Source organism: Haliaeetus leucocephalus, unplaced genomic scaffold, assembly GCF_000737465.1.
Source record: "Haliaeetus leucocephalus isolate CR32 unplaced genomic scaffold, Haliaeetus_leucocephalus-4.0 Scaffold450, whole genome shotgun sequence".
Taxonomy (NCBI): domain Eukaryota; kingdom Metazoa; phylum Chordata; class Aves; order Accipitriformes; family Accipitridae; genus Haliaeetus; species Haliaeetus leucocephalus.
Window position 1 is genome coordinate 7,754,165 of NW_010972886.1, and position 20,169 is coordinate 7,774,333.

Consider the following 20,169-nt stretch of genomic DNA (forward strand, 5'->3'; position numbering starts at 1 on the left):
AGCCGCTCCCCCTCCCCCTGCACCATGGCAACGCCATATGCTCCCTCGTGATTGGTTGCGGCGCCGGAAGGAGCGTATCGGCGCCAAAATAAAACTCTGAGAGGGGGTACGAACGCCCTCGTGAGTGGTGGCCCTTGTTGCGGGAGGTCGGTGTCGTTGTTTCGTTTCCTCATCGCTAGGGCCGCTTAACGGGGCTCCTCTTTGCTTCCTTGTGGTAGGGAGAGGGAGGCTGGGTCTTCCTCAGGGCCTTCGCTCCTAGCCCCGCAGGGGAAGCCCGCCTCCGCCCCCCCGGCAAATAACCCTCGTTTAAATTAAATATCTTCTGGTAAAACTTCTGTTTCTTTAGCTCAGTTTGCCGTCGCGTCCCCAAACTGACGCCTGCGGAGCGAGATGAGTAGGGACCTCAGAGGCAGGGGATGCGCCCGGGGAAGAGGCTTTCAGGGGTGGCGAGGAGGATGGCGAGGTGGATGGCGAGGCAGAAGACAGAAGGGAGAGTGGAGAAGGATGCCTGAACCTGGTGAGCCGGCTCCTGTCTTTCTACCTGTTTTCTGAAGCCACGATTCTTTTCTTTTGACCCACTTTTGCACTAGGCAATTACAGCACTTTGCCTCTCGGTGGTCAAATGAATCACTGAGAATAACACTTGCAAAGTTTTAGTATCTACATTGTTTTCATTCCCATTTTAATTTTTTTTTTGCAGTAAGATCTCAACTAGTTCAATCAACGTTGGACCAGTTTATTCCCTATAAGGGCTGGAAACTTTATTTCTCTGAAGGTATTTTTAGACCAAAATTATATGTAACGCATGCTTTATTCCATTTTTTTCTAGAATTGGTTATAAGTAGAGGGGATAAGTTCAATAGAAAGCAACTGAAATTCATACTTTTTATATAAAAACATGAATACAATAGAGATTTCAATCTTGTGGCATACTGTAATCTCTGTGGACTTCAAACCTCGGAAAGGAATCTTGAATAGTATAAAATACGGTCGTTCTTAAACGTGTTTGGTTAGCCACATAAAACCTGCATCTATTGAAGACTGGAATATACATACCTCTACTGTACTTTTCTTGATCCTAGGTGCTTGTCCTATGTCATCTTAGACAAAGTTCTGGTTTGTAACAGGTCTTATAATAGAACGTTACTGTGATACCAAAATGATCTATCATCTTCCTCAGTTTTGGAAAGCAGAAAAATAATAGAAGAGAAATTGCCTGTTTATGTATTTTGTGAAATGCACATAATTATTCCTGTCAGTTACTAACGTGGCATGTTTCTAATTAGCTTATGCTGACAAATCTCCTTTTGTCCAGAAGACTCAAGCCTTTGAAAAGTTTTTCATGCAACGCATTGAGCTTTATGACAAGGTAAAAACAAAACATATCCTGCCCTGACAACCTATTGTTGATACACAAAATTTGTAATGTTATTGTATTTTCTCCATCAAAAATAATCTCAGTATAGATATGAAATGTTTATGACATGACTTGGTTGTTTTGTGTTTATAATTTGAAGTGTATTTTATAATTTAAAATGTTTCACAGGATGAAATAGAAAGAAAAGGAAGTATCCTTGTGGATTATAAGGAACTAATACAAGACAGAGAATTGACTAAATCAATACCAAATATATCTACTGAATTAAGGGATATGCCTCAGAAAATACTGCAATGTATGGGTCTGGCGATTCATCAGGTAAATATGACATTCTAATACATAGAAGCATAACCCTTACAACGAAAAAGAATCAGTGGGACAGAGAGGCAATTATGTCATAAACGCCAAACCTCTATGCTTTTCTCTCTTACAGGAAATTACTGTCTATTTAAAATTCAAACTCTTCCATTTCTCTACCATTTCTGTATTTCATGTTTTAAAAATGCTTTGGTCTTGGTCCATTTTGCTTATTCATTGCCAAAGCCGTTGACTAAAACTAAATGTAGTTCTAACTTATGTTACTCCCTACTGGGAGTTCTAATTCCTGGTTTTTGTAATTTACTGTGAGTTATTTGTGCAATGTGTCCCACCTCGTGCAGCAGAACAACAGCTGGTGGGTGAATGGTGAGCAGATTCAAGAATTCCTGGCTCTGTTCAGTGTCTCTTAAAGTAGTATGTCACTGCTTGCTGACAGACAAGTTCTCAGATGTGTGTGCTTTAGTCAAACGAAACTCCACACATTGATCACAGGATTAAAGATTATTATATACTTTTTTAAAATTAAAAAAACAAACACAACAAATATGTTGATTTAAAATTCCATTTAAAATGAAGCTTAATACTGCTCAGAAGCAGAGAAACACTGTTTAGTGGGGGGTCGCTGAACAACAGAGAGCTCTTTAGACTTCAGTAGGGGGATCTGATTGTAAGGGATGGTAAACGAACTTAATAGCAAATTGAATCCATGTTGCATGGCACATTCCATTTGTGTCTGCCTTTCTGTTCTGTCTAGGTGCTAACAAAGGACCTTGAAAGGCATGCTGCACAGCTGCAGGTGCAGGAAGGATTACCACTTGATGGAGAACCTATAATAAATGTGCCTCTCATTCATGCGAGGTAATGGGTGTTGAGTATTTGGTTGTTGTTTTTTTCCAGGAAAATCTATTTGCTGCTTGTCTGATGGTTGTCAGTGTCCATCCATGGTGCTGAAGGCAGTATTTATTTTATTGAGAGACTTGACTCTGTGAAGCTATTTCCAGAAGAAGAGTCTACACTTTTGCTTTTTCCTTCACCATGACAAAGGCTAAACTGTCCTTGTGAAGAAAAAAGTAAAACAAAACCTGCTTAAAAGTTGAACAAACAGCTTGTAACTAGAAAAGCTTGTGAGTAGTGAAGTAACTTATAAGTAGAACAACTATTCTGTGAAACATGTATTGATTAAAAACAGAACTATTTAAATTTCTGCTGTTTACTGGAGAAGTTAGGAAGTGCTTATGATCTAGCATTTTGTTAGCAAAAGTCTCGTCTTTGTAAGGAGGCTGATTTGGAGGGTGTGGACATAAACTACAGCTGGTAATATTTATTATTCTTTGTTTGGATGTTTTGAAAGTGGTGTATGAACATGTGTTATTTCATATTAGCTTAAACCTAGTAAATGATTATTGGTAGACAGTCTGAAGAATATTATTTCTAATTAATCAAACTTAAATTAGAAAATAAGAAGCTGAGGTTACACTAATTCTAAATAAGCATGTACTTACAAGAATCATAATTACTGTTATAATTTTTAAAATGTGATTTCCTTTGAGTTCTTAATGAAACAAGTCCTTAGCACAATTTTATTTTTTTTCTTTATCAGAAGTAATGGTGTCTCAGACTTCAGGAGTCTGAGGGGGACTGGGAGTATAAGCCCTGTCTGAGTTTAAATTACCTTTTTTTTTTTTTTTAAATTCTGTGCTGGTGAGGGCTTGGTATGGGAAAGCAGCATGTTTTGGCATGACAGGTGGATTTAGTTTGGGGGTTTGTCACACTATAATATATTTTTAAGTTTTGCATTGTTATAAAACTGCACACTTTTAATTACACAGTAAAATGTGTTTAGAAAAAACCTGTGGCCGAAAAAGGTATATACAAGCTCTCGGATTCTAAGGGACAGTTAATGGACCATTATGCTGTAGAGGGAAGTATTCAATAAGTCAAAAAATATCATGCTTCTAAAATGGTTCTGCAGCATAGGCAGGGTTGAACGATGAGATGGTGGTGTTCAGGGGCCTAAGTGGAGGGAGCAGGGAAAACCCTGAATTTCAGGAGCCAGACTCTTCTCATTGGTGCCCAGTGACAGGACAAGGGACAGTGGGTACAAATTTAAACACTTAAAATTCCATGTGAACAAAAGAAAACACTATTTTACTGTGAGAGAGGTTGTATAGTCTCCATCCACAAACATAATCAAAACCCAACTGAACATGTATCTGCACAACCTGCTCTAGCTGACCCTGCTTGAGCAGGGGGGTTGGACTAGACCCCTGAGGTCCCTTACATGATTAAACAATTCTGTTTAAAGTTTGTTATTCTGAATTATTTGGCTAGGTATTCTTTGTTGTCCTTAACAAGGTGCAGTGTGTTGTACCTGATGACAGGTTCTCATGTCCTTGAAACATGAAAACTCACCCCTCCTTTTGGAGCACAGGCATAATAAATCTTTGATCCTGCTATGTTGCAAGTGTAAACCCTGGTCTTAATCTGAAATAATTCAGAGATGGTTATAGATGACTATAAAGTAATTTTTGTTGTATCACTAGTCTCAGTTATTTACAGGAGGGAGGTGTCACTATATAAACAAACTGTACAGCTGTTGAGGTTATATACACTTGGGTAATATTAAATGTTATGCTGCTTTCTAGAACAAGAATTGAAGACTGTGCCATGGGTCCACAGAAAAAATATTTCTGATCATTCCTCTGGATTACTGTTAATAATTGGGCATGGGATTTTTTTTTTGTTTGGGTTCTGGGGTTGTTTTTTTGTTGTTGTTCTGCATTTAAGTATGATAAGCTTTCAAAATGTTAATGCTCAGCTTTTGTGTAGGGTGTACAACTATGATCCGCTAACTCAGCTGAAAAACGTTCGGGCCAACTGCTATGGGAAGTACATTGCCTTGCGTGGTACTGTTGTGCGTGTCAGTAACATTAAGCCGCTGTGCACTAAGCTAGCTTTTGTATGTGGCTCATGTGGAGATGTTCAGGGTGTTCCTCTACTTGACGGAAAGTATACTCTTCCAACTAAGGTAAGTTAAAACCATTTAACTTCATACTTCTCCCTTATCTGTAGTGATTTGACAAAAAGCAGTACCATTGGTATTAAAAAAACAAACAAACAAAAAACCCCACCCAAAACCAGAAGAAATTTTAAAGCTGGGTTAAACAACTGACACATTAGAAAAAAATTAAACTTGCCATGCAACTTTGTATTACTGCATACCCTTGTTTTTTGAAAAAATTGTATCCTGCTGAAACAAAAGCAGTATGTAGAAACTCCCTCAAATCTAGGGAAAAATAAATAATTTCAATTCCATTTCACCAGTTACATTTAAAAAGCCTCCTCCACCTCACTGTGGTGGTTTTCTATGCTTAGATTGGGGAATTTTTTGTGGGTTTTCTTTAGAACTTTCTATTTTAATTTCACTGTTTTTATCTGGATTAAAGTCATTAGACATAGGACAGTGCCCAGTTATTTTATGTTATCTGATGTGCTCAAGTGAAAGCAACATCTGCAAATATTTAAAAACAAACAAAAAACTCAACAAATGAACAAACAAAACCCCCACAAAAAAACCTCCCACCACCTCCCCTCCCCTGAAAGCCAGAAACTCAAACCTGTTCACCAAGGGGATCATATAATTCAGCTGTATTTGCTTTAACAACTGTGAGTCAGGGTTCTGGTGTCTGTGCTCAATAGCTCTTCGTTAATTATGTATGTGCTAATTTGTAGCCCTAATTTAACTAGCTTTTTTTCCTGAAATGGTGTTAATGAATCGCATTGCTTTGCTTTCTTTGTTCTAAATCAAATAAGGCAATTTCAAATTACAATTTTAAAAAAGGTTGAGAATGAGTTAGAATTACTATTGTTACAGTGCCTTGTTCCGGAGTGCCGTGGCCGATCCTTCACAGCTGACAGAAGCTCTCCTTTAACCACTACAGTGGACTGGCAGTCTGTTAAGTAAGCATGTCTTCCCTTCTGCACAAAAATATAATGCATCAGGGTAGTAAAAAAGTGACAGGATGGCTTGTTCCATGTTACATTGTGTAATTTTAATAATATGCTTTTGCAGCAAGCACTCTTCAAGACTTGTATATACAAAGCAGTTGTTTCATCTGAGCACTAGTATACTTTGTATATTAAACCTACCTAATATAATAGCTTCTTGGAAATTCCTCCTACTATGACTGAGTTCTTTGAGAAACGTTCAGTTTGTGCTCTTTGCAGCTTTTCTTGATAATTTCTAATTGCATCTATTATTTAATGATTCCCTTTAATGACCTGTAAGTCAGATAGAAAAGCCCTATTAAATTATGTTGGTCAACTGTGACAGTTGACTTGAATGAACTGAAAGTAAATTTGAGGGTTAAAAATCTTAGTTCGAAGTGATACTATGTCCCCCAGTCCTTAAGGTACACTAGTAGAAGGAAATAGTGCTGCGCCTGCCCATTCATCTACTTTCTATGTCTAATCAGCAAGCAGGTATGCCTAAAATTTGTGAGACCTTTGCTGTGGGGGAACAAGTTGCAGTTTCTACAAAAATTAACAATGTTAAAGTGTAGGAAGGTGGATGGTGGATCTGGTTTTCATCACTTCCATCTTACTATGTGCTATTAGAGCTATGACCATCCTACTATTGCCCCATAATATATGTTCAGAAGAGAGTCACGTGTTGTTTCTTGTCCATCCCATTAGCTTACTGCAATAAGGGTGTCAGCTTGCAAAAAAAAGGACCCTGCTTACTTTTTCCCACTTCTTACATTCAGATTCTGTAAGTTCACAAGCTCTGTATCAAAAGTCTTAATGTGCCAAATGACATCTAAATATGTTTCCTTTATTGACATTCTGTGATAAAAGTAATATTAAAAAATCATTAAAACCACAGTGATGACATTCTTGTCAGCAGCTCTAGAGGGTGCTGTTTATCACAGCTTCCTAAGAAAAGCTTGACTGAGCTTCAAGGAAAACTATTGGAGCTCTAAGCGCAGAGCCAAAATTGGAACCTCGTAAAGAACTTGTTAGTTGCTAGCCTTTTACGACTATACAAAGAGTGAGCTACTGTTCTTATGATCCAAGGAATTTCTTGGGCTTTGCTAGGGTTAAAATGCCAATTAAGCATTCATCAGGGCTATAATGTCTGACCTCCTAATTTTTGTATATGAGGTCCATCTTATTTCATGTACTGTACTTATTTCTACATGAACATGCTCATCAGTCCTAGAAAGTCTGAATTTCAACTTTATTATTTCTGGAGTTCATAGTTATTGTCTTTCCAGGTCTTATGCATAATGTATACCCATTTATTAAAGTCTGAATTGAAAAAGTCTGTTTCTCCAAATTCAGCACTGCTGTTTCTAGCGTTTATCAGGGCATTTCTGCTGTCTCCTTTTCAATTTAGAAAGGATTGGTTGGAAGCACACAGCTGCAGATCTTGTATGCCATAATTGAATTGGAAGTGTTATGCATGGAGTATACGCTCACCTTGTGTTTTGCAGGGTGCAGGAGCTCATGTCAGATGATCAGCGAGAAGCAGGCCGAATCCCTCGCACAATTGAATGTGAACTGGTGCAAGATCTTGTGGACAGCTGTGTCCCGGGAGATATGGTCACAGTTACAGGAATAGTAAAGGTGTCAAGCACTGAGGAAGGTAAAATACATCAACTGAGAACACCTTCTTCCTAGGGTGGGGATTTTTCTAGTGATTACATAAGAACAACAGTCATCCCCCTTAATTTGAACTCTCAAAGTTGTAAACACATGAAGTGTATGTTTCTTCAGAAGTTCCCAAAGTTTTATAATGAGAAGTTATTTTGTAAAAGCCAGAAGCAGTGCTGTCCAAGAAGAGCACTGGCTCTAGTGTCCACTGAAAGGGAGGGGGGTTCACAACCCACTGGTCTAGACTCAACTGTGGTCCTGAATCTGAAGTGCCAGTCTGACACTGGATGTTTTAGTATGTCAGCTGATAGGAAAGCCTTCTCTGGACCACTGATGTAGGGGGGACATCCTTATTTCCTGAATTCTTGCTGAGACTTGTTATTTGCTTAACATTTTCCCTTTAATGTCTCCTTCAAACGATAGGAAAACTGTCACGCTGTTGTGAAGGAGTATTATCTTTCTTAGCTTAGTCCTCCCTGGAGAAATTTTACAACTTTTTTATTCTTTTTTTTTTCCGTTTTTTTTCCAAAGTGAAGAAATATGTTGCACATAGCTGCAATAGAATATATTGCAGAGAACTGCAGTACTGATTTACTGTGAGACCACATTCTCTGCTCAGTAATCATTGTGGGATATAGAAAAGTATTAATTATTAAGCTACATGTTTAATTCTTCTGCACTATGGATTTTTTCCTCTAAATATTGAGTGGAAATATTTTATATTCAATTTTTATTTGACTACAATAATGTAATAATATTTACAATTCCTGGAAAACTTCATTTATTCTGGGAGAAAATTCTCTCTCTATATATATACCTTCCTAATCCAGTGAAATATTTTATTGTGTACCTAAATGGAGGGAACTTGAAAAACAAATGTAACCGGAAACTTACTTACTTTGCATCAATTTTTGAAAATGCAGATGTTCAATTACTTAAATATGAACATTTTGCACATGACTGTACTTAATATTTCTGAATGACCCTATGCCATTTGTAAATAATATCAGTACTTAACAATAGAAAAAAATATTCCTTCGTCCTTTCTCAATTTTTCTAACAGGACCTTCCAAAAATAAGAATGACAAGTGTATGTTCTTGTTGTACATTGAGGCAAATTCCATCAGCAACAGTAAAGGACAAAAACAAAAGAATTTTGATGATGAGACTTTTCAAAGGTCGTTCATGGAGTTTTCACTTAAAGACCTCTATGCTGTTCAAGAAATTCAAGCTGAGGAAAATCTGTTCAGGCTCATTGTGAAGTAAGTTGTGTCAGACCTAGACTAGGTCTAGGATTAGACATCTGAATCAGCATGACCACCTTCAGACAAACATGACAGCTAATCTTAAAGTTATGAAATGTCTAAGGCTTGTGCAATAGATACCACAGAGATTAACAAACTTCAGTGGGCAAGGGGCTTGGGAGGAAGTGGAAGTATTGCAGTGGGGATGTTAGGACTTTGGGAGGGATTTAAGGATATGGGGAAGTGAGGAGTGTTTTAGTTCAACTCTGAGACAGAAAGCTATGGTTAAAAAAAAAGGCAGTTAATTTTGCTCCTCGCTGAGTAAATTCAACTCATGAGTACTGTTTTGTTCTCCACTCTGCTTTTCTGCAGCAGAGGAAAGAGGTGCAAGAACTGAGCAGGGGGTGTGAAAGATCCTCAGTTCAGACTGAGAAGTACTCTTCTAGCTGGAGTGTCCCTCAGGCCCTCCCAGTGGAGTTAAAGAACATGAAAGTAGCACCTTGAAAAGGAGGGTTACAGGTAGTTACTTGATTAAGATAAGAATGGGTGCAGAAACCACTGGGAAACTGGTTCTCCTCTGTGTTTGTGTGAACTCAAATGAAAGATTTTTCTTATTTCAAGCATATCTGGTTATCTGAAACTGTCAAGAAATTTGATGCTGCTGATTTAAACTGATTCTGTTGGAAATTCAGCAACAGCTAACCAAAAGTTTTATATGTTTATAGAAGTGTTCTGTAACGAGAGACAGAACAAGTGTTTATTTACTAATAATACAAGATCTATATTCCCCTTACATTAGTGTTCTTTGTTTTTCAGCTCTCTTTGTCCTGCAATCTATGGCCATGAGGTAAGTAATTTAACAGCTCTGCTTGCAATTTTAGTTTGATGTGTTTATGCCACAGTAAACTCGTAAAGGATCTATAAAGCTTATCTGGGGTGGGGGGAAGGGACAAGGACTGTATTTACAGGTGACTGTGACTCACAGTTGCTTTCAGTGTCAAGGTGGCAGCCTTATACCCTTAAGTTCAGCCATCCAGAAGGAAAGGGTTATTGCAGCCAATTCTAGGGCGCTGTTAGTATTGGTCACCATGATCAAATACTTATTAGTTTTGGTATGTACCACTACAGATTGTAAAGGCAGGTTTGGCCCTGGCGTTATTTGGAGGATGTCAGAAGTTTGTAGATGACAAGAACAGAATCCCAGTACGAGGAGATCCACATGTTCTGGTCGTTGGAGATCCAGGATTAGGAAAAAGTCAAATGTTGCAAGTATGGATTGATTTACTTCTATTGTCTTTTTGTATTTTTCTCTAATTCCTTGTTATCTTGACTTCTTGTAAGCATGGTAGAATAGCTGTGCTAAGACCGAAGGGTTGCTTGAGCCTGACTGGAGCCATCTATTCATGTAGGATGCCTCAAATGTAGGATAGTACCCAAAGGGGTCCCCAGCTGTCCTCTCCTTCCAGGAAGCCTTGCAGAAGGGATCAGGCCTGTTAAAACACTTATCAAAGCAGGCATACTTGGTCAAGTGTGTGGGCTTTCAAGTATAGGCTTGCTGCCCTGCCCGGATATAGTTTTTTTTCTTTTCACCAACCTTTTTCCCTGGTGAGGAGTTTCACTCCTTGTCTTCGTTTAGCTGATTTGTTGTCAAATAAAATAACTATACTCTCGGAACTAATGCAATGTCAGATACCATGTCACTCACCTTCTGTGAGGTTTACTTCCATTCTCTTGCCCTATTTCTATGTTGCTAGCACAGATCTTGGCTTTCTGGGAAAGGGACCTGCTGCTGCATTTGGGTTTTAATCTTGGTGGACATTTCTGCATGACTGACAAAATCAGTTAGTAATAGAATTTTTTCATCTTAAACTGAATGGTTTTCAAGTTCCACGTCTTTTCCCATGGCTATCGTGAAGTGAAAGAGGGACAGAGTTCACCTAGACCTGCACCTTTGCATACCTCATTTAAACATACCTTATTTAAAAAGTCTGAGTCTTTCTAATGTGGGCATGTTATGTTAGGATATCACTTGCAATAACTTAAGTGATGGATTTGCATGCAAGCATCTTGGCAAAGAAAATTTAACATTATTTTTTCATTGAATGGGGACTCTCTAGCATACAGTAGATGATTTCTTTTTTCACATTGTTACTAAACGGGATGCCATTCAAGAAAAGCTAGTAATCTGTTCCTCAGATAAGACCCTGAGGCAAGGCTCCTCTCAGTCATCACTGTCACAGAAAAAAAATTCCAGGGAGAAAACCAAAGCTGTGTCAGAGTGAGGGGTTTTTTTGGTTGTTTTGGGGTTTGTTTGGGTTTTTTTTATTCAATATTCAGTGCCTGTCACATATCTGGTACTGAACAAATATGCTTTGGCTATTATCTTTTATTTAAAAGAGGCACCAGTAACTATAGAGATTTACTGGGAAAATCCAGTTATAACTATTCTAGGCAAATTTAACTGCAACATGTCTGTGTTCAAGCTTACCATGCTTTGCTTTTCTAGTTCTTATTTCCAAATTATAGGCTGCTTTCTGGATACTAGAGGCATGGAGAAGACTAGGACTGTCCTTTATCTCCTAGTTTTGGGGAGAACTATGCATGCTTCCTATGAAGTAGCATGTGTTGGCCACTAGCATAAGATATGAGTCTAAATAGACCTGGGGTCTGAAGATACAGAAACTATATATATCTGCAATTCTGTGACGGATAGCGTGTTCCCAAGCATTTCAACATACTTTGAAATCTAAGTGCTGTGCCCGAGGTCCTAGTAGTTTTGATAACACAATAGATATGGCTGTGCCGCAAGTATTGTGACCAAAGTTATTCCTACTATTACGCAGAGTTATGTCTCCTCGGGCTGCAAAGAGTTGTAACTTTACTGTTGAGCCACATTAAGTAGAAAGAAACAAATTTGAGTTTACTTTGAATTGTTTCTCTAGAATAAGGCTTATGAAATTCTTCATTTTGGGAAAGGAAAAAGTGTTTATTTCTCTTCTAGGCAGTGTGTAATGTTGCTCCTCGTGGTGTGTATGTTTGTGGCAATACTTCCACCAGCTCTGGCCTGACTGTTACACTGTCTAGAGATGGTGCTTCTGGAGATTTTGCCTTGGAAGCTGGTGCTTTAGTGCTCGGAGATCAAGGTAATACATGTAATGCTACAGGTTTTGAGTTGTGGGGGTGTGTGCGCTGCTGAGTCTAAGATTAACTACAGTGCTTGCATAACTGTGGACTAAAAATTAAATTTAAAGTATGATATTGGCTTTCCACATCTTGGGAAATTCTGAGCTTCTCCAGTGACTTCTCTGGAGGTGGTGCCTGCTTTCCTAGGGCTTAGGATGTGTGTGAAACTGGAGTTCTGTGATTCACATACCGGCTGTACTTAATGTGTCAAAGAACTAGGATTTCCTTGTTGAGAAATCTCTGACTTAATGGCAGCTGCTGGACTCTTACTGTTTTTGAAAAATAGCTGGATTATGAGATTTGCTGTCTATTTCTATTTTTAAAAAGCTTGTTTTGTCATCTTAATGTGTAATCAAGACACTGCTTCTGCAAGCCAGGCCAACTTCATAATGGTTCAGCTGCGGCACCATGAAATGAAAACAAACCTTGCTGAAATGGAGACTTGGTCTGATGTCTCCTGCCATCCCTAGGACTCTAGGTTGGACTTCTGATGTAGCACTGGATTGTAGCATATACTTGTCCATCAGTTAATGTGTTTTCTAATAAGTCTTTGTCCTGTGTTAATTGCTTCCAGGAATTTGTGGAATAGATGAATTTGATAAGATGGGAAACCAGCATCAAGCTTTGTTGGAAGCCATGGAACAGCAAAGCATCAGCCTTGCTAAGGCTGGCATTGTTTGCAGTTTGCCAGCGCGGACGACTATTGTTGCTGCAGCAAACCCAGTTGGAGGACATTATAACAAAGCCAAAACAGTGTCTGAGAACTTAAAGTGAGCACTCTCTGAAATGCTGCTTACATAGTTCACATTCTGGAGTAGATGCTTCTGGCAGTCTTGTAGCTTGTATATAATTGCTTTCTAGTTTCCTGGAGCTTGAACACAAACCTACTGTAATAATTTTTCATGCCTTTTGAGAGAGAAAATGCTGTTCTACTTTATTCTGAATGAATGAGACAAGATTTTTTAAGTGTCTTTGAAGTGGAGCAGAGTTGCTGTAATTTTTCCACTTCTTTGAGTACTGTGTGATTTTCTTGTCTTTACTCTAGAATGGGGAGTGCTTTACTGTCAAGATTTGATCTAGTTTTCATTTTGCTGGACACCCCAAATGAAGACCATGATCACTTGCTGTCTGAGCATGTGATGGCAATCCGAGCGGGAAAGCAGGCAGCATGCAGCAGCGCTGTTGTGACTCGTGCCAACACACAGGATCGCTCTGTTCTCGAAGTTGTTTCAGATCGACCGCTGCTTGAAAGACTAAAGGTAGGACTTGTGCTGTGACTGTTGCTATGCCCCTTCCTGTGGTGTTCCTTGCATTGGGACCTGGCAACCCTGACCTGCTGGATGTCCTTCATCAACCACTCCCATTCTTCTCATGATAGTTGGCTCTGAAGTAAAGAGGAAGCATTTAAGGCTCCAGCCACCAGTTTCTCCCAATTGTATGTTGTAGCTAACATTACCCATCCTCCTGGAGCTGCTAAAGATGTGTCTCAAGCCACCTTCATCTCCACACAGAAAAAAAATCTATTAGTTGAGATGGTTTGAGGTTTTTTTGGTTTTTGTGGGGTTTTTTTCAGTAGTGAGAAGGCACTTTGCATGAGATGCTGTAAAGCAAATTTGCTGTGTTAGATTTCAATAAATAGCTACAGAACTAGACTGGATATACTAATCTGATATAACACAATGTGCTGTGAAGTATTGAATCAAATAAAGCAGTGTGTAAACAAATCCTTGGGCATCTGCAACTCATGAGAGATTTGGGGATTATAGGAGAGGAAGCATATTTCTTATTAAACTTAAGTGATCAGTTTGAGGGCTGATATTGTCAAATACCAGGTCTTGGGAAAAATCCTCTACTGGAGCTAAACCCATGCACTTTTGGAAATGGGATATCAGCTGTGATAGTTTAATTTTCTGTGGAGCTATATCTTATAACAATTGGGAAATTGGATTTTCCCTTTTTGAGAAAGAATTCTTGATCTAGTTAAATCATATTTGGCACTTCTCATTGTAAATGAGAAGCTTTGGCTGCCTTTTCTGAAATGTCTTTAATTACATATCTAAGCATAGTGTATGGACTTTTTAAGTACATGGTTCATATATGAAGCACTAAAGCCCTTACAGTGAAGATTTCACTGGATAAAGCATAGAAGATAAGGTTTTATGTTAAAATTTGTATTGTATAGGGTTCTGTCAGACTGAAATCTAAGCTCTTTGTAATTGGGTTAGATCTTACCAGGAGAAAACTTTGATGCTATTCCACATCAGCTGCTGAGGAAGTATGTTGGATATGCTCGGCAGTATGTTCATCCAAAATTATCTCCAGAAGCTGCTCAGGTCCTCCAGGAATTCTACCTTGAGCTCCGGAAACAGAACCAAGGAGTAGATAGCACACCGATCACCACAAGGCAGCTAGAGTCATTGATTCGACTTACGGAGGTAAATGCAAGCTGTAATACTTAAGGGATTGAAAGCGAAGAGATTATTCCTAAACTACTACTGATACCCTGTAATTTTTGACAGCTTATTTGCTTCTATGCTGCTTTGTTGTGTTTAAAAAAAAAAAAAAGAGAAACTGCAAGAGACTTGCAAATGCTTAAGAGCTACTGCTGCTTAAAGCCTGTTATAAATTAAAACACCCTGGAGGGGGTGGAAAGAGAATTGATCACATTCTCCCCAAAGGAGAAAAAGTAGGTGCAGGCAGGAACAAGCTGCTGCCCATCTTGAACTTTGAACTGCTGCTGTTTTCCTTAACACACGCCTTGATAACAGTATTTGTGATCTGCTGCTTCCCAAGAATACACTGTTAAAAAGTAAATAAACTCCAAGATGCAGCCTAATAATGTGAGTATGCAGGAGATGACATTGAAATGTGTCCTGGTTTCAGCTGGGATAGTTAATTGTCTTTCTAGTAGCTGGTATAGTGTTATGTTTTGGGTTCAGTGTAAGAATGTTGATAACGCACTGATGTTTTCAGTTGTTGCTAAGTAGCATTTAGACTAAGTCAAGGATTTTTTAGCTTCTCATGCCCAGCCAGCAAGAAGGCTGGAGGGGCATAAGAAGCTGGGAGGGGACACAGCCTGGACAGCTGACCCAAACTGGCCAAAGGGATATTCCATACCATGTGATGTCATTTATATCCAATCCTTTTATTTTTATTGTCATTTTATTATTGCTATTATTATTGTTAATAGTTTCTTCCTTTCTGTTCTATTCAACTGTTCTTATCTCCGCCCATGAGTTTTACTTTTTTTCCTGATTCCCTCCCCCATCCCACTGGGTGGGGGGAAGTGAGTGAGCAGCTGTGTGGTGCTTAGTTGCTGGCTGGGGTTAAACCATGGGAAAACGCTATCTAAAAAAAGAGAGGAATCTTCCTCTAAATCCTGTAGGTTCAGGTTACATCTCTGCTCTTAAAATTTGTGTGTGTTGTGAAAAAAATGCTACAAGTGCTCTACATCAGCTATAATGTATCTTAAATATACCTTTGTGGGTTTTTTGTTTTGTTTTAAGGCACGGTCAAGGCTGGAATTAAGGGAGAAATCTACCAGAGAAGATGCTGAGGATGTAATAGAAATAATGAAATATAGGTAATATACACTGCTTTAAAAATAAATAAAGCATCACAGTGCTATTCATTCAAAACTTTTTTTTTTAAACACAGATATACAAATACAGTGAAGAAATGACCTGATAAAGTTTAGGCCCATGATACCAATATTCAGATTTGTTAGCTCTTCTTTAAAACTGACAGCAGCCCTAAGCTGAATACAGTTGCTTAGGCCTTTGAGTTGTATCATTGTAGTGGTTATGTATACCCATGCATATAACTTAAGGCATGGGGTGCTGCTAAAGGTTTGGGTTTTTTTCTCTTGTGTGATTACTTTCTGTTGTTGCAGTTGAATGATTTAAGTTCAAAAGTGTTTTGGACAGATGCTTAGTCTAAGTTCCCTAGATAGTGTCTTTCTTACTAGGGGATGGTTTCCTATGTGGCTTCTGGAAGCTTTCTCAAGCAGTTATGTGTCAGGAAGCAAATTAATGTACTCTTGCTTTTATCTCCTGTTGATATTTTTTTAATATGTATTTTTAGCATGCTGGGAACCTACTCTGATGAGTTTGGAAAACTGGACTTTGAACGTTCACAGCATGGATCTGGGATGAGCAATCGGTCACAAGCAAAAAGATTTGTTTCTGCCCTTAACAGTATTGCGGAGAGAACTTACAACAATCTCTTTGACTTGCAACAGCTTCGACAGATTGCGACAGAGCTACAAATACGAGTAAGTTTGGAAATCAAGCATTTCTTCAAGAACAAACTGCAAGACCAGTCAAAATTACTTATTGCAAAATGGAAAGTGGAAAAGGCATATCTGTCATGCCTCTCTGCAATGAACAGAAATAAGCAGCGTTTGCTGCTTTTAGACTGAACAATCTTCCTGAATTGACTTTGTCAGCTTTATTAATCCTACTAGCTGTTTGGCAGTAACAACTCTTTGCACTAGTAAGGGCTGGTTCTGCTTCTGAAGCTGGTCCTTAACAAGATTCTGCTTTGTTTTGTGAAAGGCAATTTTTGTTTCAGTATACTTTACTTCCTCTGGCTCCCCAGGGGACACACCTATTTTTGTTCCCAAATTTAGACTGTTGTGATTGTGACTGTCCATGATCTATTTCAGCAGTGCAGTGACATTTCTGCTTGGCCTTCTCTGGCCCAAATACGCCTTTTTGAGTTTTCATTCCTGCTTCAAGCATCCTAATGTTGTAACTTGATAGGAATATTGTGTAGGACACACGGCCACAAATCAGTTTTATCCTGTAACTGATTTGCATTCTGTACTTGTGGGGGACTTCAGCCAAACAAAAATATTGGTAGCTAATTCTACTTTTTGCTTCATGATAAAAATCTTTAAATGCCAATTTAAAACTTAAAACTGGATTTCAGGTTTAATGAGTGAAAAGTAGTGATAATGAATTTCTCTTTATGGGCAATAATGTTGTTCTTATTGCCTGGTTAACCTACTTTGGCCTGCTGGGGCGAGATAGCTTCAGTCTCCAAACTTGTTCAAACGTTGACAATACATAATCCTGTCTGACATAATGTGTTATTGTCAGCTCTCTTCTCACATGATCATTCATTCATCCAGCGACTAGCTACCTATATAGCTAACTCAATTAATTCTAATTTTCCCTTTATGTGTAGAATATTTCTTGCCCATTCAAAGTTCTATACCTGTAACAAATACTTGGAAATCAGTGAGAGTTGTAGAAATCAAACTTTTCTTTGGTAGATACTTGTGTTTCAGAACTTAGATTTATATACAGGTTACTCTGTATATTTTTTGCATGCTATGAAGTGTGTAAGTAAAGCACAAAAGCGTGCAACTGACTGTATGCCACCACCTAGTAGGCCAGCCATTTGCTAAGGAAACTAACCTCTTCTTAGCTCGCTTTATTTCACTAAGTTATTTCAAACTGTTTATGTTGCTTTACATCAGATAAAATGTCATTCTTCCAATTTGATATTTATTTTTGTCTGTCTTTTCCCAGGTATCTGATTTTGAAAGCTTTATTGGATCCCTAAATGATCAGGGTTATCTTTTGAAAAAAGGTTCAAGAGTTTATCAGCTTCAGACAATGTGAAGAGAGCCATTGTGATAAACTTTCTTGAGACATAATTGTTACATCCAGAATGGACTGATGGACCTGCAGCAATAAAGCACACTGAACTGCAGCGTAGCACAGTAGTTGATGCTCTGCTGGCACGGTCGCTTACTGAGGTGTGGGACTCCCTTTCAGAAACTAGCAGTTGCCTGCAGGCTTGCTTTAAGCTGCCATAGGACAAATTGACATGTGGTATTGCTGCTTGACTCATTCTGTAGGTCTGCTAGCCCAAATGAGACTCTGTAAGACTAGCATGTACTTTATCCACCTTGAGGAGTGCATAGTGTGTTTTATATTGACATTATCACAGTGCCATAACAGATTCTACTTCCAAAAGAGATGTTGGACCCACAAATTTAAAACCAGAAATCTTTTGTGAGAAGATGTGAGTTGCATTTTTAGCACTGTAGTTCATTAGAGGAATTTAAAGTATAGAAATGTTTCCAAAAAGTCAGAAACCTTCATGTTGAGACAACACAGTTTTATAGCTGTTAAGAAGTGATACCTTATTGAAACTGACTTGATTTTCTCCTTTGCAGCTCTGTGTTTATTGGTCTTTGTAGCTGAGATTTTATTTGAAACACAAGTCTGATTTAAGAAAATATCCTTATTACAATATTTAATTTGTAAAACAGGAACTGGATTTTATTTAGGTCTTTCATTAAACTTTTATATAAAAGAAATCTGTGATTTGTTCAAGAGCATTATACAGTAACAGTGAACACTGGTGTGGGTGTTAATGGCTGTTACCAGATATGTTAACATGAACATGTTACATCTGTTTCTGGGTAACTCTGTTCCTGCTGCAGAAGAATGTGTGTTCTGCAAGAGAGTAAAGTGCTGGATATTTCCTGACTTTTACAAAATTGGAATCATGGTCTAGTGCAATAAAATGGCAGATGAGAAGCTTTCAGTCTAAGTATTTGGAAAAAAAAAAATTCAAGCATGCATTGCTGATACTTCTGTTTTCCCTCCTTTATTTCTAAGGTAAAATATGATACATAAATTGTAAGACAAGAAAATAAGCTTCATCGTTTCTGCTTTTTTAAGTGACATAAGCATCTGATCTACAGCATGCTTCCACAGCAATTTTGTATGAAAATACAAGCTTTATAGATTTGAAAGAACATGTTAAACTGCTTAATGCTACCTTAGTGTGAATCTACTTCAATATCTAATTTGAAGGATGGGATGCTTAAGTGAAAACTAAGCAGCTATAGCTCTACACATGAACTCAAGTGGCAAGTAGCCTGCTCTTTCCAGGTTGTGTTTGCTCATGCAGGTAACTGTGGTCAATGGCTTTTTTTTTTAAATGTATGAACTCTCTGTCTACATGTGCATACAGTAGTTGTCATCTGTCCATGAGAGCATTTGGGCAGCAGAGGAGATGCACCTTCCTGTAAACTGGGAGTTAATCCTACATGAGGAGGCAACCTACTCTGTCACAGCTAATGGGAAGCAGGTGTTATATGTTGATTTCTTAACCTTTGCTAGCAGCTTACTGCAGAGTTTGGGGTGGTTTTGGTTTGGTTGGGGTTTTTTTGTTTTGTTTTCTACTTAGAAGAAATCTTCTCAGACTTGCACAATACAACTAGGGCATAACGGGTAGAGGACAGAACTGGAATTTCTGCCCTCCCTGCTCAATGTCACCATGTCCAGGTGTGGTGCTGAACTTTACCAGGTTCCTGCCAAACCAATTCTCTGCCTGTTGAGGTCCTTCTGGACGGCAGCAGGACCTCCTCCCTCCCGCCCCAGCCCCGGTGTATCTGCCACTCTTTTGTGTCACCTGTGCCCTTGCTAATGGTGCACCCTGCCCCAGCATCCAGGTCATGTTCTTCTAGTCCTGCCCTTGCCCTCCCCACATTTAAAAAATAATGATTAAAAAAAATATCTAATTGATGCAGTGGAGGAATTAATAAATTAAGTCATACACATTTTAGCTACTCTTGATTCTTTCAAACAGCTGTGGAAGAGGTAAAGTTAAATATCGTACATTCGACTGGTTGGGTTTTTTTGCTTTCCTTTGGGGTTTTTGTTTGTTTGTCTTTCAGTTGGTTGGTTTGGGGTTTTTGGTTGGTTTTATTTTTTGTTTGAAGAGCCTCCCTTTGTTTTGCTAGTTATTAACTGTTGTGTGTAATTAAAGCTGATTGAACACCTGGGGCTCAGGCCTTAGCTGGATGATAAACTGATGCCAGAAACCTGAACCATACCAGCGTCTCTGGGCGTTAGGGAAGGTGGGCAGGAACAAGCCTCAGACGCAAACAAGTGATTGCACCCAGAAAAGTAAATTCTTCTCCTTGAGCTAAAGTAAACGTGAGCGAGGGAGGGAGGGCGAAGAACAAGTACCTAGAACAAGAGACTTCTTAAGTCCTCTCAGGAGTCTCTTACGCTAAAGCAAACCTTCACCTTCCTCCGTTAAGGGCTTGCAAGAGAACAGCTGGAGCAAAAACGCGCGGCCCCACGGAGCCGCCCTGCCATGCCGCCACAGGCGCCGCCGTCCGCGCCCGCGGCCCCCGGGGGAGAGCCTCGGCCGGCAGGTAGGTAGTCCGGAAAACAGCGGAAAAGCGGGTTGCCCCTTATTTCTCCTCACAGCTGGGATTTATTTTTTAATTCGGCCGCCGGGGGTGGCGGCCTGCCGTAAAGCGCGCGGCCCGGCGGCGAGGGGGCTGCCGTAAAGCGCCGCAAAAAAGTCGCGCGTCCCCCCCACCCCTCGCCGCACACGCACCGCCTGCGGCTCATA

At 39.2% G+C, this 20,169-nt stretch overlaps 1 protein-coding gene across 1 annotated transcript; it reads left to right on the plus strand.

Annotated features, from left to right (window-relative positions):
* The first annotated feature begins 390 nt into the window (after positions 1-390).
* MCM8 (minichromosome maintenance complex component 8) lies at positions 391-17,499 on the plus strand. The gene is made up of 18 exons (XM_010574725.1): positions 391-517; positions 701-775; positions 1,287-1,369; positions 1,547-1,696; positions 2,451-2,554; positions 4,526-4,724; positions 5,571-5,656; positions 7,192-7,343; positions 8,415-8,613; positions 9,412-9,442; positions 9,724-9,864; positions 11,597-11,738; positions 12,353-12,548; positions 12,824-13,037; positions 14,004-14,213; positions 15,285-15,361; positions 15,862-16,051; positions 17,316-17,499. Exons 1-18 carry the CDS (start codon positions 391-393, stop codon positions 17,406-17,408), a joined length of 2,469 nt encoding a protein of 822 aa, XP_010573027.1. The 3' UTR covers positions 17,409-17,499.
* Positions 17,500-20,169: the final 2,670 nt, after the last annotated feature.

What these genes read in the sequence shown, in the direction of transcription:
- MCM8 (XM_010574725.1), top strand. Translation starts at nt 391, where the DNA reads ATGAGTAGGGACCTCAGAGGCAGGGGATGCGCCCGGGGAAGAGGCTTT. An exon ending in TGGGTCTGGCGATTCATCAG is followed by an intron (nt 1,697 to 2,450) that starts GTAAATATGACA and finishes TGTTCTGTCTAG; the next exon opens with GTGCTAACAAAGGACCTTGA. An exon ending in TTTAGTGCTCGGAGATCAAG is followed by an intron (nt 11,739 to 12,352) that starts GTAATACATGTA and finishes AATTGCTTCCAG; the next exon opens with GAATTTGTGGAATAGATGAA.